At 41.4% G+C, this 23,058-nt stretch overlaps 1 protein-coding gene across 1 annotated transcript in view; it reads right to left on the reverse strand.

Annotated features, from left to right (window-relative positions):
• cacna1g (calcium channel, voltage-dependent, T type, alpha 1G subunit) overlaps positions 1-23,058 on the reverse strand; it is a 264,495-nt gene that overhangs the window by 52,633 nt on the left and 188,804 nt on the right. The window contains exons 16-23 of the mRNA XM_083933325.1: positions 21,944-22,037; positions 20,281-20,459; positions 19,450-19,773; positions 18,340-18,519; positions 17,883-17,983; positions 11,833-11,950; positions 7,623-7,691; positions 5,904-6,088 (exon numbers count right to left, since the gene is read on the reverse strand). Of these exons, the coding sequence (XP_083789451.1) occupies positions 5,904-6,088; positions 7,623-7,691; positions 11,833-11,950; positions 17,883-17,983; positions 18,340-18,519; positions 19,450-19,773; positions 20,281-20,459; positions 21,944-22,037 (1,250 nt within the window). The remainder of the gene's footprint in view (positions 1-5,903; positions 6,089-7,622; positions 7,692-11,832; positions 11,951-17,882; positions 17,984-18,339; positions 18,520-19,449; positions 19,774-20,280; positions 20,460-21,943; positions 22,038-23,058) is intronic.

Raw genomic sequence — 23,058 nt, forward strand, 5'->3', positions numbered from 1 at the left:
ACAAAGTTGTTTAGATCAGCCTGCCTGCAATGAAGCCTGGGAGTGTGACAGGTACAATTACCGGATACGCCGTTGTGTGTTTCTAGGTCGTAGCTGAGTTGTCGATGAGGTGTAGGTGGTGTTGGGTGACATAAAAGTGCCACGTAGTGACACAGGGTACAAACCTCTGGGCCTTCCCTGAGCTCAGCTTGTAGGCTTGATGAATGACTGCAGAGGTGGGTGTGTGTGTGTGTGTGTGTTTGTGTGGGGGGGTTCTGTTAAACAAAGCCGATGCATCATTCTGTCACACGCAGAGACGTGCACACACATGGCCGTGCACCCCCGTGGATTCTTTCTTGTGCATTTTATTCATTGCAGTCATTAATATCTCAAATGAGAAACACACACACACACACACACACACACACACACACACACACACACACACAACAAAGTCACCTGCTGGCTGCATTTATACTCACACAAACACATGTAGCCAGCAATTCAAGAATATGATACTGCCAGTGTGAACCCCACGTGCACTGCACTGCCAGACAAGCTCATATTTAATTCACAGCCAGTGAGGGTGAGTCTGCCACAATCGCATAGGAGTGGCAACGAGAAGATAAAGAAACTAACCCAGAAGCAGGAGGACAAAGCTACGTCTACCTCGTTTTTACCTTTAGGGGCACACATATCGTTGCAGACACTATAGCCGTTATAGAAGTGATTTTTCAATGACACATCTGACATGTATCAGTTGTTTTCATGGAGAAAATGAGCATTTACTGTTGCAGTTTTTTTGTTGTGTCTTCCTAAGAGACTTTGAGTTTAACTTGATTTGATTACACAGAAATTAGCCTATTTCTGGGCTGTTGATATGCAGTGAATTCCGCTTATGATGAAGATTAAAAATGTTGTTTACTGACTTTCTGTTTTGTTTCCTGCTTCAATGAATCAGCAGAGCATGTGGCAATGCGCAGTATTACCTTTGGGTTGGTCTGTCTTAATATATTCATCGTGGTGAACAGTTATCATGCATATTTTGGTTAGGTTTGAGGAGCCACTTTTGTTGGGTTGAAAGGCCTTTTTTTTTTTTTCAACTATAGCCAGCCAGACCAAAGGGAGAAGACGTCCAAGTAATGCCCACACTTTTTCAAGGAAACAATGACATGCCTTAATTGCAACTACATGTATGCACACATGCTCAAATAACAGTAACAAACTCTTTTAAACGACTTCAGTTTCCGGTATGTACTGTGTTAGCCTGTCCAACCCCAACTCATCCCAACTTGTCCTATACAGCCACTTCGTAAGATTCACTTGGTGCATTTCACAAAATAAGTTTGTTTGTAACATAACTACAGTGATACACAGGACATAACCGGGATATGATCTAGATTCGGTGAAAGTCCTGTGTTTATGTGACCCATCCATCGCTAATAATTGTGTAGCACCCCTCTAGTTCTGCCCCCGCGGATCGTTTTACAGTTAAAATCTTGATGTGTTTTAAAGATACGGGCAAGAGTGCTTTGTGCTGTATCAAATGCCGAGCGTCTTGAAAAAATGGCACTATTTGACGCCCTAGGAACGAGAATGGGGCACATAAATTTAAAGTTTTATCCAAGCCCCAACAACAGCCAGTTCAAGGTTGATCCAATACGGAAGTGACAAAAACTGCAGTTCCCATAACAGAGCAGTTTATCATTGACCCCCATGTAAAACAGACTGTTTTCACAGCATAATAACCGTTTTAAGGCCTGGTACAAAACAACTTTCTAGTCTGTATGTTTAGGTCATATCTCCATGATAACACTGAGAGGAGTAAATTGTTTCTGTACCAGGCTAGTTTTTATTTTATTGGATGTTAAAGTTTATGAATAATTAAGGGCGCAATCTCTTGAGTGACAGCTAGCCGTAAACATCAGCCGGATGGACGTATCCCCCCCACGTCACATCAATGCTCTTTTTTGGTAAGAGGAAATGAGGCGGAGTCAAATTCTGAAAAGATGGCAACTCCCATAGGTGAGTACGATTGCACATGGATGTAGAGGCTACGTCCATTTTTTTTTATACAGTCTATGGTTTTACCACTCATACAGATCTGAGCTATACAATGTTTGGAGAAAGGCACAAATTGGCCATTAGTGTACTGTAGAATATTTGCCATCTATTAGTCTCCTTAGTGTATAGATCTTACATAACTAACGGACAGAACCAGCCTTTTTTATTAAAACAGACTGGGTTTATGTTGTTGAGTTTGGCAGAAGCACTTGTACAGTAGCTCCCCATAGGAATGTTTATTCACCACTTAAACAGAAACATGGCCTTAATGGAACCCAAGCAGTAATTCCACTGTGTTGACCAGACTGAATTATACATATCAGGGTTTTAAGTACCTGCAGTACAGTATTACCAAGCCATCCCAACAGCAGCACACTAATAGCTTAATGCTATAGCCCTTAATGCTGTGCTCCTCCTTTTGAATTGAAAGTTAATAACTACCTTAAGAAATTATTTTACAGTATTGCTTTCTTGTACCTCATCTGCAGCCTCAGGGGAGGAGAGAGAACAAGCAACCAAGCTCATCTTATTCCTTTCTTTTTCTTTCTTTTCCCTTCCTCCGCTGTTCCTCCCTCGCTGCCTCTCTGCATGTCTTCTTTAAGTCTTCCTAACCCCATTTCTCTCTGCCATCTAGCATTTTTCTGAAACTGAAGACACCGCTCCCCAGAGAAATGGTTGCCCTTTGCTCTCGAGAATATTTCCCCTCAAACTTCAAATTTGTCCAATTTCCTCTTGTAATTGCTACATGTTTTCTAATCTGACTTTAAAGCCTCCCCTACTCGACATTAATACAGTCTCAGCCTTGCTGCCCTGTGGGGATTAAATAAGAGGATTGAGCAGCAGTTAGCATCAAGTACTCTTTTCAAGTGCTCAGGTTGTCACAGTGGCACCAGATCGAATTAATAAGCCCCTTGTTTGACAGCAAGATCACTTTTTAATGTCACATTCACAATCCACTTGTAAGTGATCATGTTACATGCTAGTTTTTAAGTGCAGTAATCAGTGGCAACCAAACAACATTCTGAAGTACGTTATGTGGAGTATCTGGTTACTCTTAGCTGTGTTTCAGAATACACTAGGCTACAGTTTAGTTTGGTCAGAGATTGCCGCCATAGGTTCCACATGGCTGTATTCTGCCAGTAAACAGTGGAACACTTGTTCTCAAATTGTGGTACAGGTACCAATGGAGGTACGCAATCTCCCTCACATAATATCTGTGCCAGTTCATCTCCTGGGCACTGCCAAGGTGCTGTTGAGCAAGGCACCGAACCCCCAACTGCTCGGGGCGCCGGTCCACTGGCAGCAGCTCTGACATCTCTCAATTAATTGCATGTATATAGGTCCTGTTTGTGTGTGTATTTCGGGCATGTGTGTGTGTAACATGAATAATAATAGAGTGAAAAAATTGAATTTCCCATTGCAGGATTAATAAAGTAATTCTTCTTCTTCTTCTCAATTGCATGTATATAGGTCCTGTTTGTTAATGTGTGTGTGTTTCGGGCCTGTGTGTGTGTGCAACATGAATAATAAAAGAGTGAAAAAAATGAATTTCCCGTTGCAGGATTAATAAAGTAATTCTTCTTCTTCTCAGCTTTCCTGAAACAATTTCGGTGCAATTTCAGTCTGTTACTTAGTTCATGAGCGTACAGTAGCTGGGCTTACATTGGTCAAATAAATGGTTTAAAAACACTGAAATTGTGGCTCCACACAGGAACTATTAGGAATATAAATGCGGATCAGGAGGGGAATATTTTTGAGCAGCCCTTTGGAAAGTGATGCTGATGACAGAAAATCAAAAAGTGCCAAGTGGCTACTTAAGCAGTGCCACTTCAGTTGGAGTGGGACGGAGGTAATACAGTGTGAGGGCTGACAACAGCCGATAATAAATAATCTTATAAGGACAGGAATAAACCTGCCTCCTCCGGGAACTGTACGGAGCTGAATAAGGTAAGCCTACGCTACTGTTTTTTTTTAACATAGGTTACCGCCGGAAACAATATATATATTGCCTTGTTCATCGAAAACATCTATAAGAGAAAAATGGAGAGATGAGTTCAGGAATTGACAAGTTTTAGTCATTCCTTCATGTCAGCTAGGGTAACCCATGTTCCATGCTGTCCAGAGACAAAGACACCATATGGGTATATTTGAGAGGGCAGTGACAGCAGAAAAAGAAGTTCAGTCATGTCAGTTAAATATTTGCTACGTCACAACTTATTGATCAAAGGCCTTTCCATATTCTATTTAGCACATCAAGGTATAAATCACCTCAAGCAAGCGTAAAAACTTCTTTTTTACAATGGAGGAAGTTTTATTACATTCCCATGCAGCTTTTCCCATGCAATACTTCAAAATGCACATAAAACTAAGTCAATGGAAACACTGCTGCTGCTGTTCTTACAGTATTTCACGACTCCTCCTCCCACTCATTTGTAGGCTCTGAGGCTGTGTTCACCTTTAGGGGGTAAGTTATTGTCATCACTCCCTACTTCCAACTTGATATTTCCTTGTGGGGAGTGAAGAGGTCACAGCCTAGACTCCACACATCAATACAAGTCATATTTTACATTCATATAATAATCTATTCCAGATGAGTTGGCTGACTGAACTGCAGTGAGGGCAGCAGGTCACACTTGAAGAAGGAAGTGAGTCTGTAAACACTGATGGATGTTGAAAGTTGACAGAAATCATTTTAAACATTTACATCGGCTAAATCTGGGATTTTGTTTGAAACTTGTTTGACTGACTGACTGCTTGTGTCTCTCTCCCCGTAAGACTTTTTTAGCAATGCTGCAGCGTCCCCAAATCTTAATTAATGTGGTGTTAGTTGCATTCAGTTGGAAATATTGCAGGAAGTAAAGGAAGGGTCTGTCTCAGTGAGCTGTTAGATGAGGAGCTGCAGGCGACTAACTACATTCACTTTTGCTGTTTGCAGACTCATGCAGAGTGCAGCATAAAATCGTACCATGGTTGCTGACAGAATGATGGAAAAAAGTCAATTATTGCCTAACTTAAAATGACAATAGTTTGTTTTGGCCCCCTATTATTGGACCTGTATCATTAAAAATACACACACTTTACTGTCCCCTCTGAAGTGTGTTGGCACGATCACGGCTAACAGCAATCAGTATTTTTGGTTTAGTCACATCACAACAGCTCAATGTCCGCTCAAATCAAATAGAAACATGACTTTAAAGAAGGCAAAATATTATATAATATTATATTATACTTTTATGTCAAAGGTGAAAGTTCTGAAAGCAAGAAGAAGACAGAAAAGATCAGTGGGGTTTAGCAGGTAGATTTGGCAGGGAGAAAATGAATATTTGATTTTTATGCTTTTGCTGAGAACTCCTCATAAATATTCAAGAGAGGGCAAAGCCGGGAGAGCTCCCCTTCACGAGATGAGAAGGCAAGCGTGCGGCTGTGAGCCAAGTCGTACGCGACGCCGCACGTATGCCAGTGGCGTCGCACTAGAACACAGCGAGGCTAAAACTAAGTACAAAGGAGTCTGCAGATGTGAAGACCCTGTTTGGTATTTCGGGCACAGTCTTCATTTCTTGAAATTGGTTATTTCCGCCTTATTTCCGCTCAAATACACAGAACGGTGCAATTGTGCACCCGCTGCTGACAATAACACATGCCTTAATGCACACTCAAATAAATGCCTACACACAAATTCACACACATCTCACACAAAACATTTATCATCCCATGATTCTGGGAAATGGATATCTCCCAAAAGGTATATTCAACTCTTGATTTGTATTGCATGGTAGAGCCTTATTTTATGATTCCAATCAAAAGTTTCAGGCATGTTTGTTTCTTCTATGAATTTCAGCGTCACTGGAAGAGCCACTTACCGTAGTGGCCTCAGGGTCCTCAGCAGCCGCAGCACTCTGAGCATGCCCAGGATCTTGGTACCAGAGTTGGAAATGAGAGACACCAGGATGTCGATAACAGAGATCATCACCAACATCCCATCCAGAATGTTCCAGCTGCTCCTCAGGTAGGACTTGTCCCCAAAACACCAGCCCAAAGCAACAATCTGGACACAATAGCACATAGAGGTATGATACATGTACATATAAGAGAGTGGGGGCCTGGTAGTTCAATAGGATCATTAATCGTCTTTCAATGGAACCGATATTGTGAAAGAAATGTGTGAGCTCATACTGTGATGTTTTGAGATTAAGTATTCCAAAGGAAGATATACTGTATATTGTCAAAACTATAAAAACAAATGATACATGGTATATCTGTTTTTGTCTGTGCACTTTCCGATGTTTGTTATCAAGCCATCTTTTGTATTTGTTAAGACTCAGTGCTGAATGTCCTATATGCACAGCCTATTGACTTTGTAGAAGGACTGTTTACTTGGAACTTGGCAGCAAAAATAATAATAGCTACCGGCTTTTCCGACCCTAATTTCTAATTCTATAGGTTCAGCTCATCATTTATACTGCCCATAAAGCAATTTGCATCCCAGAAAGTAATAGAGACTGGCTGACTAATTAAATCAGGCCACAACTGCTATTTTTGCTTCATGCATTTCTTAACACCTAATATAACTGAGGAGATGAGAGATCAAGAGGGAGAGAGGGAGATGGATGGAAGATAATTTACATTAGTTGATTCTTATCAATGCATAGCAGTATAGACCGTATATGAATGGCAATCATCAAAGAAGTTGATCAAACAAGAGATTTATCTTAGAAGTTGTAGCTGATAAATGGGGCAGGAAAAAAGGAAAAACAAAGTTCTGCTACACACAATTTACACTAATCTTTGCTCCTTTGTTGAATATCAGATCCTTTTACAACTTTGCTCTACACTTAAAGAGATTACTTAAAAATAAAATGATGTGTGTGTTTGCTTGTGTGTGCAAGGCCCGCGTTCGTGAGCCCACCATTCGCACTGGGACCAAAAATAGAGAGAGAGGTTTTGAACGAGTGACACCCATGAACTTTCCTCCCCTCTGTCTCCGCTTGCTCCCGCCCACGCCTGCACGGACCTCCATTCAAAGCTAGGCTATTTAAATACTGGCGAGACAATCCTCCGCTCAGTATTATGAAACAACCCTGAGTGTGTGCACGCACTGTGTGTGTCAGTTTAAGTCAAAATCTCTCATTCTCTTCCTCCCCTTCCACTCCCTTTTTTCTCCATGTTAGCTCAGTTTTCATTTGTATTTTTGGTGCTTACAGTGCATGCGGGTATCAGGCAGACTCTGTATTTCCTCTGCAGCTTTGTGTGTCTGGAGTCTGGTGTGGGTTTCTCAATCTTATGCAAAACGTGTACTTTGTGAGTGAACACAGATGTTTCATCTTGTGAGGCGGAGGATGAGGTATGGCACAGAAAAAATCCTGAGCTACCAAATGTTTTGTGGCATAAGAGCTGATGTCAACTGAGTGAGTAAGGAAACCAAAGTCAGTGATGACTTCATGGAAGCATGCAATGCAAACATGTATCTTCTAAATGAAAAAGTAGTCGTAGGACATAGCATTTTTACGAGAATGTTGACGTGGCTTTCAAAATAAATCAAGAGGACACTCGCAGAAAGGTTTTACAAACTAATGTCTCACCTTTACAGCCATCTCAGCCACAAATATCGCCGTGAAGATGTAGTTGGACAATTTTAGGAAGATCCGCTCCTGCAGTAAAGAAGGAAGAGAGACCTGGTTGAGTACAGGAGGTACATGCTAATAGCTCTAATGATTTGGAATTCACATTTTTGTTCTAAGCATGTTTTTCTCCTGAGTTTGTTCTTTGTCTGCTTCTCAAATGATCTGAATAATGTATGAGGGAGCTATTTTCCTCTGCATCTGAAAACATCTTTGTACAAACATCCCTGTTGCACTCACTAATGATGGCTGGCAAGCAATTATAAAGTTTACTATATATTAGCACTAAAGGAACATTTAAACAAGGCAACTAATCTATGGGCCTAAAAGTTTCCTTTTACTGGTGAAAGATGAAACACAATGTTATCTTCAGTTCTGCATAGTGCAAATAATCAAAAGGACTGCATTGGGAACCAATATCATCAAATGCTTGGTGATATACTTCAGTTATGTTGAGAAACAAAGAATCTTAAGCTGAAATTGACAGTTTTCCAATGAGACGAGCTACGTTATTTTTGCATCTTCAGGCATCAACAGGCAATTCAGAAAACAAGCACCATCATTTTGTTTGGTGAGTGTGCACTTAAAACAATACCATCAGGACTGCGCTATTATATCTCCATCTATATGCACATTACTGCCCTCCATTCTTCCCTGTTGTCTGCGGCAGCATGGCTCAGTTGTGTGAGTGCACTCAGGAGAGGATGGAATCCTATTTACTGAGCTAAACAAGGACTGAGGAGAGAAAACAAGCAAGCTAGAAAGAATAAGATCCATTTGTCGACTGATTATTTACCCTACTTCCCCACACACTGCCACTGATTGTATATGCTTTGGATGTGTGAGTATGTGAGCGTGTGTGTGTGTGTGTGTTTGTGTGTGTGAGCGGGTGTAGGTGGCTGCCTTTCCCACGGCCTTCGACTACCATCACCCATGCTCCGAGTAACACAAAATAACACGCACATGCACGCACGCACACACAGACACACACACATAAACAGAGATGGCAGTTCTGCAGCATTTTTGTGAAGACTCTAGGAATGTCAGGCATGACATCACCGGGAAAGCTGTCGTTAGGAAGGTTGTTATTTCAGGCTTGACAGCAGCCATTTTCCCCCTTCTGTGAACAAGTTTTCATAATTTCATTCATTAGGAACTAACAGGTATGGATAATGTAGGGGCTATGGGTGGGGAAAGAGAGATGGAGGTGAAAACTCCTGCTGTTTGCCTTAATGAGACATGAATTTACCAGGTCAACAACAGGTTTGCCTCAATGTGCTGTCAGTCCAGTTACATTCTGGAAAAAGGCTATAAGAGAGATATAAGTGTATACAATAACATAAGCCTACACATTGTTAACTTTGTTTTTTTGTTAAATAAGGTCTGGGGTAAGAGATTTTAACGTTTTGTTCTGCGACAAAATATGTCCACCACTCGTGGATTTTGAAGCTTGCCTTAAAAAGGTGGTTTGCCAACAAGCAGCTAAATGAGACTGAAATGCAACAACAACATAGGCTACAAGCGAAATCAGTCGAAAGTTAGTGTGTGGCTTAGTTCGTTTTATAACCTTCCATTCTTGGCAACATCATTTACACTTAAGAAATCATAAATTTGTGAAGATTATCATGCTGAACAAAACATGCAAGTATCATAAACTTTTGTTCGCCACAGAATTTATTTTCTGCAGTAACATAAATCCAAAACCAAATGGAAAAATATCATGGGCTTTTTGGAAAGAGAAACCAGTGTGATGCTAACTTCTGGGTCGCTTGACAAAAAATGTCATCCCTGCAGCACTATATAGCTTGCTGGCTAAAAAAAAAAAACATTTCATGCACAATGACCATAGCCAATTAAGCTAGGGAGCCTACAAAAACCAAGCACAGTATAAACTGAGCTAACATTAACTATATGCTATTTTTTCCATGAAGCTATGGTTAAGCAAATTGAAAGGAACAATATAATTTTTATTAAAAGTCCAAATTGGGAATTACACACGTCACTTATGAGATTTTAATTGAAGCCCTGTACAATTAAACAAAGATATTAGCTTGCTAGCCAAAATACTGCTGTTGGCATTTTAGCTAGCCTACAAAAGATGTCACGACTGAACTTTACTTTTTTCATATGCACATATTCTGGACCACTGAAATTAGCTAAATGATAACATTAACAATGTTAAAGAAACTAAGAATACACCCTCTAGCAGGCTAAATATGGTTTGTTAGCTGCAACGCTGCGTGTAGGTGAAGTTAGTCCTTTTGGAAAACTTCCAAAACAGTGACAGGCTCCCTCAAAAGGATAAAACACCCCTCTCTTGCCTCCCTCTCATTACTCAACTCTAATGGTGGCAGTGTTACTCCTAGTCCAACACCTGACATCCAGTGTGTCTGACCACGACTCAGGGAACCACAAACCATCAGCCTGAGCAGCTCATTCTAGCTTGGCCTGGTCTGAAGAAATGCTAAACATAATGACAGACAATTATTTTGCTAAGTTACAAGCCAGTGAAAACAATACACAACAAAACTTCCAGTAGGTTATCTATAATGTCCCACAAGGAATTCTACACAGGCAGCTGGATATCTCTGCAGCATTCAATTATGCTATTACAAACATTTCCTGTATTCCTAAGCAGCAGAAAACAAGAGTCAACCCAAACTTTTCCTATCACGGTCCAGTGTGTAGCGCCATCTCTCTATCTTAATGTTGTCTGGAGCCGATGACATGGATGCAGAAAACTCAGACTGATTGTGTTTTATACAGTTGATGCTGATATAATTCAATTTAGAACTCTAGACAGTGATGTATTGTCCCCTTGCTCAATTAGGAGTAATAAATCATAATAGGTGGTACAATCATCCTCAATCATTTCCACTGAGCAACAGGAAGACAGTATCCAGGCAACCTCCAGCACCAAACCAAAACAGCAATGCACTGCAAGCCAAATACAAAGTGCCTGACATATCTTCCAGGACAATAAACTAATTTCTCAGCCCGCATTGCACACTGAAATGTTGTGACTAAAACGCTTTATCTCTATAACAAAATTGACTAAATGACTTCATTTCTATTTAAAGAATATAACGTGTCTTTTGTCAGACCGGCAATGTGAGAGAAGTAAAGCACGTACTTCAGGAGAAGCAGTGAGCTGATAAATTATACATATCCGGTTGTTATACACAGCCGAAACAAGAGCACAAGAGGAAATCGATTTAAAACCAGTTTCATTCATTCAAAACAACCCACATGGATAAACAAATAGCATCCCGCAATGACCACCCGGGTGAGCAATAAGACTGTAATGCTCGCTCTCTTGTTTCAGACTGCTTGCTGCGTCATACATTTGCATCTCATTTCAACATTGGCCTCAGGGTGCAGACTGGACACAACGGCCACGGCAGGAAGCTGACAAAATGTGTGTGCATGCCAAAAATACTGCTCTCTGATCTGAATGTCATTGTGCCCGCTATGTTAGACTTTGTGCATGTGCTTGTATTCTATTTACATATGTGTGTGTGTGTGTGTGTGTGTGTGTGTGTGTGTGTGTGTGTGTGTGTGTGTGCAGGGGTGAGGGCCATCTAGTATATCTGTGTGTGATCTTTCTGCCCTGATTAGACCAGGCTGCCTGTGGGGTGGCCTACATTTGTTAAACATCTCCTTTCCTGGACATTAGCCACGAACACCAGCCCACAGATAATTGAATCAATTACAACGGCACTGTCTCCTCCGTGTTTCAGTCGCAAAAACAAGCAGAACAGAGCGTTCCAGCGAGACCGAACTGCAATTAGGCCTGTCCACCGAACCCCCCGCTCAGTGAGAAGAAAAAAAAAAATCAAACCCTGGTAATTATTGCGTTTATGCATGGGGCGGCTGGGCTGTGTTCTGCTGCTATAGCTGGAAGAAGGAAAGGACACAATTACACAGAGTTAGATGAGGGGTGTGTTTGTGTGTGTTGCTGCAAGGCATTCAGCCAGCTCTCCATTTGAAGGGATGGTGCATTAGCTGAGGAGGTGGTGTTGATAATGCAGTGCAGTAGATTGCTATAGGGGTAAAGCACACATTACCCACAGCTACTGGCTCACAGTCAAACAGGAGAGGTTCCCTGTTAACAGTGTTCCTGTTCTCTGCGGAGAAGAGACTATAGTAGTAATTCTGTTTTAAGACTCACAGCAGTGGTGATGCGAGGCCTCTCCATGGCGATAGTGATGCAGTTGAGGAAGATGATGATCAACACTATATGGTCAAACAATTTGTGGGTGATGATCTTATTGCACACGATCCGAAACCTGAGAAAAAAATACACAAAAAATGTCAGTGACACTGGAAATAGACTTGACATGAAAGTATGTAACTAACAATGCACCAACAAGCGTGTTTTTTGGTATGATATAAGGAAAGATTCCTTCAGTTGTTAGACATTTTAAATTAAGCTAATACTAATGGAGTAAGTAAAAGTATATATGATATTAATGGATTATCACTGATGCAATAATGTATAGGTAGCAGTACTGTTGTAGTTGGTTGAGGTGAGAGCTATTTTACACAGAACAAAAAATATCAACATTTCTTTTTCATGAGTTGAAATAAAAGACTTCTTCCAATACAAAATGTGTGGGTCTTATGTCTCTCAATTTGTATTCACAAATTTATTTAAATCCATGTTAGTGAGCATTTCTCCTTCGCCCAGATAATCCATCCACCTGACAGGTGTGGGATATCAAGATGCTGATTACACAGCATGATGTGCCTGGTCCCTCTAAAATGTGCAGTCTAATCTTGAAAAATGGCATTTATCAGGCACTGAACTGTCAGTCTCCTTCACATAGAGTCTATCAGAGTGTTGCTTGTGGCCTGTAGAATGTTTGCCTGCTCCTCTGGCAGGAGACTGGTCCATAGAGACAGAGGAAGTCTATTTTTACAGGTAACAGAGGTAAAAATATAACTAATTGGTTTGAATAAATCATCAGCAAACATAGGATCATTTATGAAACACATTTTCTTTCTTCTTTAAAAAAAAACATTATTGAAATGTTGCCTACAATGCTCCAGAACACGTCCTGAAATGATCATTTCTAAATTTCATCTTCAATTCTCTGCCGCTACACTGCTGCCAGTGTGAGGAACTGACAGTACAGCTCAATTAAGGCGGTAGCATATGATATATATTACAATGTGCAAATTGCGAACAACTTTTAAAGACATCATTAAAAACATTTTTAGGCTTTTTCAACTGTCCTAATTTTCCTCCTCCAGATTTACATTTCCTTTTTACATCGATCAGTAGCTACCTAAATTAGCTTTTTGTAGAAATCCTGAAAGATTGTTAAGCGAATGGTGAGGATGGATTAATACTTGGGGAGGCAGCAGTGGGCCGGTTGGAGAGTTCCACTGTACTGGTGCAGCCTTCCTGGCCAGCTGTCTGGGCTGGACACATGGCAGGAACACGGTGGCAGTCAGCTACCCTACCTCCTGCTGCCCTTAGCTCAGCAATTCCCACCCTGCCTGCAGTGATTGGTTTAAAAGAATCTTGAAAGCTGTTGTTGTGCTGCTTCATTGAACATAGTCTTTATCTCACTCCATACCTCATTAATTTCCCCATTACATTTGTGCAATAGTTAAATTTGTCACTTACTTTTACACACTATCTTATTTTCATTTAATGCTATATTTATTATTACTTCCTGTATCTTTATATGACTAGTGCTCTTATTGTGACTAGTGCTTTTATTGCTGAGATGACCCATTCTCTCGTCCAATACATTTCATTGTACTGTTGACCCTGTGTTAACCTACATATGACTTAAAAGTCAAACTGAAACTGAAGTAGAGATAAGTAGCCAACTAAAATAACATGATGCCATGGGCTGGTGTTCCTCCTGTCCTCCTCTAGTTTAAGACAGCTTGTTTCAAATACAGTAACTGTGTTATAAACGGCTGTAGAATTAGGAGTCATTAATTATGTCTGACTTTCATTACCCGACATGAGAAGGTTCCCTCGCTTTTAGCTCGCAACAACAGAAAGAAAGAAAAAGAACGCTTGTTATATATGGCAGTGGAAGGGATTAAACTGTGTATCGAATATGCTTTGATGGCTCATATCAGTGTACAGCGGGGGATAATATTGTGAGGCTCAGATCTGGATTTTTGGCTCTATTTGGCAATGCAGACACAATTGTGTCAACACTTGCTGATTCTGTGTGCATATGTCATCTGACTGTGGCAATCATTATGCATACACTGTACAGAGTGGATGAGCTAATTCCTCTTTGATAGCTGCATGTCAGAGCCTCGATGCTAAAGAATTTATGTGTTATCCTCAAGCAGGAGGGAGGGAGGAGACATGGAAAACACACGCCTCTGATGTCAGTTCCTTCTCCACGGTTTGAAGGATGGACGAGAACTTTAAGTTCAAATGGTCCCCAAACACACACAACATGCTCAAGGAAAATACCTTTTTCTGTCAGACGTGGGATTAGAGCATGAATAACCTGTTTATGATCAGGTTTTTGGAGTGTCCTGTATATGTGTTTGAGCACTCAAAGACCACCTGCGCTAAATAGAATGCAATAATCAGTACATGAATAACCTTATTTCTCTGTGCAACACCAAATCTTTAATATGATAACCCGGATAAGCCAAATTAATGACTTTTTCATGTGCATGTAAACATGCTCACTGCCTCAGCTGCTTCTAAATGACAGATGGCATAAGCAACTTATTATTGATTACACTTAGTATTATACTTTTGAAATGTAATGAAAACACTCATTTTTGTACTCTTGTACAATTCGCTTATAGAAAGCTGAGAATCTTACACAATCGCAAGATATTTGAACACTTTTCCAATAGGGTTGCTGTTTTCACAATAGTCAGCCAATTCTTAATGTGTTTATTTTAATTCTTCTTGGATTCTTTGAATGTATTTTTGGTGTTTTTTCATACTGCACATCCTAGAAATCACCTGTCATTTTAACTAGGTGGTAGTCTGACATATTTCTTTGGATCTTGTGCTGAAGACGTTTGAGTTCATGTCCGTTCTCGGTCAGGGGCATGACCTCTTTGTGTAGAATGGCTAGAAAAGATAAGAGCCGCTCATGTTAATTACCCGTCTCTTCTTCTTCTACTTCTTCGTTTGCATTCTAAACATACCAGAGACATAAACTGCATCACTTTCTATGTGCCAACAGATGGTGAGAAGATTTAAAGTTTTCTTCAGCTATAGGCTGAATCACTTTAGTGTTATATGATTCGGGACTGGAAAGTAGCAACGCAGAAAGTTTGGACATAAAAATGCCACAGATCATTACTTTCACTCTTTACTGCAACTCTGAAAACTTCCTCCCCGCTGTCTATTTGTTCTATTCTCATCTGATCTTATAATGTGCTGCTGAGATGACTCAGTTCCCTGACAAGGGTGTAGTTTCACATGTTTTGATCATGTGCTGTATGAGAGACACATGCACAACCACTGTTAGACCACTGTTCTTACGCAGCCCAGTCTTACGTCAAACACATCTGACCGCGGTGACAGCATCACAGTATGCCTCTATAGACGGCCCACTCCTCCCCTCATTTAAAACTTCCCCTGCTATAATCATCAGTAGCAGCAGTAACAACAGAGAGCACAAAGGCAGGTCGAGGTTAACTCAGGTCCATGTGAAATCCACTGGACTCCAGCCCCCCACTATGCCGCCGTCTCTTGATGTGACTGTGAGCACAGGCGGGGTCCGTGGTGGTTCAAGGCCAGAATGGGCACCACGCAGAGACTGTGTCCTCGGTGTCTCTCTCAGCGACAGCCAAACCTTGCAGCCCGCTGCGACTGAAAGCCAGCTACAGTAGAAGCCCAGTTCGAGCCAAGATCCCTCACTTTATAATAACAGACTGAGCATGGAGTTTTTCCTATTAACCTCCTCTCAAAATCAGGAAATACAGCCAAAAAAGAGGAGAACCATCCAGAACCTCTGAAACGGCACCAATTCAAACTGTATGTCTTCAATATAAATCAGTAGAAAAAGTATTCATGCTGACTGATATTGGCTGCCGCCTGTAACTTGACTTTCAAGAACAGAAATTCTCCCCAATTTTGTGAAATGTTAACTGAATTATAAAACTGCTTTTGACGTTTTTGTATAAACAGTGTCTTTGTTTCAAACCTCTGTGTGGGTGTTTCAGTGGCAGCAGTTGATCAACATTTGCAAGGAGACGCAGAACTTCCATAGTGTGCTACAAACTAAAGCACCTCATTCTGTATATCCTATGAACACTGATCAGGGCTGCAAACTCATCAGTTCGGTGACAAAGTTTGGTGACAAAATTGTGAACCCCAAAGGGAAGATATATAAAAATATATATATCAGCTAACAGTCGATTTTTGTATGAGAAAAGGGAGCGTACCTATGTTCCCCAGGTCCTATGTTCCCTGCTTTGTATGTGACCGGGGAACATAGGATCCTTTAAAAAATTTTTTTTTAAAAATCAAATTTTTTCGAGCTTTGTATGTTTCCCGCTTTTCACAGAAAGGGTCCTTTGTTCCCCAGTCTGTTATTTTTTCCACAAATTCCCCGGCAAATAGGCCTATTTAGACCCTAACACTAGCCCCTAACCCAGACCCTAACCGTAACCTCTAACCCTAACATAATGCTGAATTAAATCAGCGGAGGCATAGGCTTAAGCGACCAGGGAACATAGGACGAACATAGGGATGACAACTGAGGATATAGGGAAAAATGCTCCCTTGAATTAATGTCATCACTGCTACAAAAGTAACGTAATGGTGACATCAGTTCAAGTCACTTGAAAAAATAAATAGTCATGAGTTTACAGTGCAGAATGTCTTTTGTCACTTTGACATTGGTCTATAAACAAAACGTTTTGTGTGTGTATTGTGTTCTTTTCTTTGGTAGCTGGTCCGGCTGCGTGCAATGTAAGTGCTTGTGTTGATATTTGACAACCTGAAAATGAGAAAGGGATGTTGGTCTCTTTCGTTTGTGTGCATGTCCCGCTGGATGGCTGATTACTGATGACTGCCACAGCTTCCAGTCAGACATTAGTCGCTAGTTGGCCTAGTTCTCTTACTTTAAATGTTACTTTTCATTCACAAGTTGTTCATTTTTACACCTGCTGAGTGATTTGAGTGTCTGCACATTTTTGTGTTTGTTCCGCATTATTACGTCAGGGGTGGGGGCATGGGGGTCTAGCTAGTATTAGCTGTTGGTATGTTGCTGTTGGAATTTTTTTATATTTTTATTTCCCGTCATCTTGCAACGATCAAATAACACTAACTACATTGTCAGTAACCATAACGTGATGCTGTCTGGTGAACACTAAGGCAATTATAATTTTGTCTGAATAAAGGCGAAACAAACAATGAAGGTCCAATTTCTTAAGAAAAAGGAATTGAATTGGTCTATCTAATCAGTTTTCTCTGATGCTGCCAACACATTTGTAAGTCTGAAGATGGACATAGTTTTATACTGCATCTAAGAGTCACAAAATGTCTCATTCAGAATGAACATTATAACACGGGTAACATTAGGTTCCTGTGGGATGGGTTGGGGGGAGGGGGGCTGATTGATGTTAATTAACATGTTGCAGTGGCGGCAGGCTGGGGCCAGCATGTTGCTTGTTGTTGCCTTCACAGCCACATCTTCGAAATAGACTGCAGAGACACATATATCAAAGCCCCAGAAGGGGTGGAGGAGGAGTGAAGGAAAAGGGGCGAAGGAGGGTGGGAAGCGATGGATTCCGCACGTGGCTGAGATAACACACAGCACTCAGTAGGAGAAACTCCCTTCCTCCCTCTGCTCTTTACTCACCCCTGATATGGCAGAATTGTGCAGATAAAAGAGACTTTTGAAGTGAGATTGTGGGAGGGAATGGGAGTTGATAAAGGAAGGAAAAAGGAAAAAAAATGCTGCGCTAACACAGTGCAGCAAGAAACACTGTCATTACAGTCAGCATTATGGGATGTGCAATGTGAAGAATCATCTTGTCAAGAAAACGGCTCAGTTTTTCCCTGTACAAAATGCTATTATTTAAAAAGTGCTGTGAAGTCACTTTTGATAATTCATTTATTTTTAAGATATAGAACTTTCTCTGAACTGCCACAGGAGGATGCAGTTTACAAGTCTTGTCCTTTTGGTAACAAGTGTGTAAGTGTGATAAAAAGCTGAGAACAAGGCAAAGAAGTAGACTAATGAGTGGAGGTGTGAATACTACCTTGACTCTGGAGGGAAGAGGTAAAGTGACCAGGTGTCTCTCTGTCGACACCATTCTGGCTGTTTCTTCTCCAGCCAGTGGAACAGTCGGGAAAAACGACCCTGGAGGGAGCAAGAATTGCACATTCATTATTCATGTTCACAATTTCCTGTTGCATATTGTGAGTCAAGGATAGAAGTCTTACAAAACTGTTTCACATGTATAAATAAAACAAGTTTGGTAAACAGGGCAACCTACAACATCAATATAAAGTATATTTGATTCATTTGCAGGTGATCTTTTAATTTATTTGACTAAAAACAATTACTACGATTACTATTACACACAGAAATATATGTGTATCTATCTGTATACTTGTCACTTTCAGCATTCAATCCTCAACTTTTAACCCTCAGCTCTGCATCATTAACCACAACCTATACCGTAAATGAACAAGTAAACATGCGCCCACACTGACCAGGTTGGCCTCCTCCTCTGCATTTTCGTCTTCAGTGTTTTCTTCCAAAGAGACGTGTGAGGGATTCAGGGCTGACGGAGTGCCCTTCCCGTTGCAGTCACTGTGCTCTGGGGCCCGTAGCTGGCCCAGTGACGGCGGTCTGGAGCTGTGCATACTGGCTGAGCTGTACAGGTAAGGCACCTACACAGGGACAGAGTGCAGTTACACTTGTCATCTAAATGCAACAGTCTCATCAGCTTGTGGTGTGTTCACTACGCGATGCTTGTGCGAATTTGACTGCAGGGTCATGTTGGGATGATTAGTATTGATTCGAGTTACTCACACAAAGCACACAGGTGTAAAGCTATAGGCACCAATATCGTTTCTTTTCGTCATCAACCGTGACCTAAAAAAACACTATTGTTTCTTTGTACCAGTTACGTACGTCATCTGCTACTTGATGAATACATTTTGCTGTGGTTTAATTAAGATACGTTTGGATCGATCAGGGCTATGCTAACATTGTAGCTACTCCTTAAACACAGACACTTGCTTACTTGCTTTATTGTAGAGCTTTGTGTGCCAACAGGTGGCTAAACTGATTTCTTGCTTGAGTTGAAATGATTTGCATGTGCAAATTATGTGAATTCCGTATGTTTGCGCCATATGTTTTCGTGGGCAACTCATGTCACTCATGTCTTTTCATTGATCGTTGCAAATCTCGTTGCAAATCTCGCATTCTCCTTGATGGTTATAGGTGCTTTGTCTGGGATACTTCTGGTATTGATTTGGTAACCGCTGTTTCATGCAGAAAGTATGTGGTATATGGTACTTTCTGAATCTTGTTTTTTTACAGTTATATAGGTGTGTTATCCTCCTCCCTGTGTTCTTGTCTTCTATTTGTAAAAACTGCAAACATGTTGGGAGTGTTGTGTTAGGCACAGAAAGTGTACCAAAGAGTGCCATAAAAATGTGACAATATGATTTTAAGATGTGACACTAAAAGTTACTACCGTCAAATGACCAGGACTTGGAAAATGTGAAATCAGTATATTTTCAACCCCAACTGTGCTCCATGTCACATGTCAGACAGTACTCTAGAGATTAGTCAGAGGTAGAAACAACATCTACCTGCAGCAGAGCATCAGGGGGCAAATCCATGGAGCTCCGAGTCTCCACTGACTCCATCCTCCGCTGTCGGGGCCCTCTCTGCGACTGAGACATGGAGTCCGCCCGGACCAGAGAAGCGTCATCTTCCTCCATCAACCCACCTCCTCCTTCCCCTCCGCCTTCTTCATCGTCCGAGCTGGATCCACCCTCACCTGAGAGGAGAGACCGTCGCTCCCCAGACTGCCGCCTCTGGCGTTTGAGTGACGGGGCACGACCCTGGCTGTTCCAGCTGGACCGTCGGCTGTTCCAGCCACTGCCAGAGCTCCACGGGGCGTGGGGGGAAGAGCCAGTCTGGAGCAGGGAGATGACCCGGAGAGCAAGAGAGGGACAGAGTTATAAAAAGGACAAAGAAAACGGAATACAAGAGAGACAGCATGTAAAAGTGTTGATCTTGTTGCTTGTAGTGATGTTGTTCTTCCATATAAATAGACCAAGATGTATTGACGTGAGCTGAACTAGAGATTCATACTGACACGCAGACAGGCTGACAGGCTGACAGGCAGACGGAGCGGATAAAGAAATCTGGGGCTTATTTTCTTAGGTCTTTATCAGGATCATCAGTTTGTCAAATAAAGAGTGGCAGATGCAACAGTTAAGTAGAGCGTTGGACTGGCATGTCACATTAATCATCATTATGAATTGCACACATCAGGAGGACACATACCATGAATTCAGAGAGTGGGTGCTGGGGGTCGTTAATATTGGCTATGTGACATCCTGGTACAAGGTTTTAACACTTGAAAACTGCCACATGCCTTTGATGCGTGAAAGAATAATAATAAATATACAAACCGGCGATTTGTCGTAGCAGGCTGGGTCTATGGAGACGTTGCTGCCTCGACGGGACTCAAAGCCCAGGATGGGGTCCCCTGCTACAGGCAACTTGGGTACGGGCATGGGCGTGGCAGCCGTGTGGGTAATTAGAGGTGGAGTCAGGCTGGTCTTCAAGTCCACATGACCATTTACAGGCACTACTAATAAAGAAAAGAGGGATTAAGAAAGTAAAAATAGAGTGGTTTAGCAGTGGGTAAGAGCAAAGTGGATGAGAGTTAGAGAGGATTAAATAGGACCAGGGTTTAAAGATCTTAGATTCTGCTCATTGTCAGGTTTCTACTAGAACATGTTTAAATGCACTAGTGTTCAAAAAACACTTTATTCTTATTATACTGTCCGTCTGACTGCTCCTGTATTCACACTCTGTTTGAAACACACTGTCTCTTTAAGTCCCCCTCCCGGAAAAAGACCAGTCTGCTCTGATTGCATCTGCGCTCTAGATGCCTCTGCAACGTCACTGCAGCCGGGGAACAACTGCAACGCCACTGTAGCAGCACTTTCTACCTATGTATGGTATAGTTGTGACATCACAGAAGTACAGAAGTCGTGATGCCTCATTTAAAGGCACAGTTTCTGAGTACAGGCTGTGTGCATTTCTCTGTGGATTGCGCATTTTGTTATTTTCACAGCAATCTTATAGCACCTCATCTTGCTCTATAATAAAAAAAGACGTGTCAATTTCACTCTTAACAATATGGGACCTTGAATGTAAAGAACAGAGGAGAAAAGAAATTAGATTAATGTATAAAAGACGGTGGTGAAAGAGATGAGAGATAGAGGGGACGGAACAAAAAAAAAACTTCCAGTGGAGGATGAAAATGCTAACTTGAATAAAAAGATTTTGCGCACGTGGAGGAGTCCCACAGGGGCACACCCTTAGTAAAGCAGCACAGCATATTTAAAAATGGATGCCTCATACTGTTATTGAGCAACATGAATATTTCAAAAGGGCATTAATCTTATGGGATGCGTGGGAGAAAATATTATGTTCGGCTGCATCACAAATAAGTGACATGCGGAGGGCAATGCAACTTTAATAACGCTAATTCCTCGGTCTTCTGACCTTTATCTGAGGCCTAGAAGATGTATATTAGGCTCTTCCAGCTATGTAAGCAGTTTCATACAGAGCATCTGAAGGGGAGACGATACCGCACGTCTGGGAGTTGTTATCTATACAGTAGTGTTTCCATTGGGTTTTTCAGTCTGTGCAAACAGTAATTACAGGGTATGCAAACTGGCGTATAAGGAAAATACGGATGAGACGGCTGTACTAGTTTGATGCTGTGCAGGCACGTGCTCACTGAGTGTGGTTTGAACAGGGAAAAGGCTGAGAACTGGATTGCGCAGATATAGAACAGCTTTACTTGCTGCTGTATCACAAACATTTACACACATTTGCTAAGAAAGACAACAGTGTGTGTGATCTATAGGGATCTAACAAAGATTAGGGAGGGAAATGCCAGCAGATAACTATACAAAAACACAGATTCTACAAGGTTTGCCAAGTGCTGTAATAGGCTGAGGGTTGAGTTCATTCCTTTGCATTCCTCTTGTAACATCATTGATTCATGCAGAGTGCAGCTATGCAATGTGTTGTCTTTATAGACATGAACAGTTTCACCTGCAGAGGCTGATAAATCCCTCTTGCTGCCGTTCACATCCTCCATACTTCGTGCGCAGGAATCGATCTCCGAACCTGATTTAGAAGCGTCACCCTTGACACAAAAAAACACAGAAAGAGTTAGAGGAGAGCACCTGTGGAAAGATCTGCAGACTTAACAGAAAGCATGTGGGTTGAAGTTGCCTCTAAACACAGATCCCCGCTTAGCTGTATCTCAATCCCAGTGTTGCATGAATCCTTGTTCAGATCTGACCTGGGATCAGTCACTAGAGGCAACCTTTGTTTTGTAAGCACGTGGGTGAGGTTGCAGTCTCCCTGATCCCAGAGTTCAAAGGGTGCAGAGAGACAGTGAAAAAGAAGAACTATGTAAAGTGTTGTCATGCAAGGACAGTGAGAAGGTTCATAGAGAAACCACACTGAAACACATCCAGTAAAATGCAAGATGGCAGGTATAGTTTTCCTGTACAACAAAACAATGACTGCATGAAAAACTTTTTACTTGCCTTGATCCACAAATCTGCTACTAAAGAGCTTCAGTGTGGTTGCTTTTCCTCAGATTTTCACACACACAAACACAACACACACCAAATGTACTTATTTGCGGTGCAAGGTAATCTATAAATCAGCAGTTGGACTTTTGTTTTGAGTTATTGTTCAGGACAGTGATCGGGTCAAAACAGGTCTTTCTCACAATCACCCATTTACATGTTGTTCTACCCTGATGCCTGGTCTCCTCAAAATGATGCCCTGTTCAACTAAACTACATGTAAATTGACATTAGTAAGTAACAACAAAAATCAACGTCGTTATTTAAAAACTTAATCGAGTCCAAGTCAAGAGTGAGTCCAGAATAAATTTTGTCTTGTTCAACAACCCAATAGGCAATCGTGTCTTTCCAATGCTAATATAGTGAGTAAGGAACAAGACTGATCCATCCTAAAACATCAAACTCCTCAATGCATGGAATTTAGGCAACATTCTGTGCAACTGATCCCAAATCAGCAGCCAGGAACAACTTTAACCAATCATCAATATCCGAGTCCAAGAAGAGAATTATGAATTCAACAAGGTAAGACTAAAACAAAGTACTTGTGCAGTAATGCACAACATAGCGA

Source organism: Echiichthys vipera (assembly GCF_963691815.1).
Source record: "Echiichthys vipera genome assembly, chromosome: 18".
Lineage (NCBI taxonomy): Eukaryota > Metazoa > Chordata > Actinopteri > Perciformes > Trachinidae > Echiichthys > Echiichthys vipera.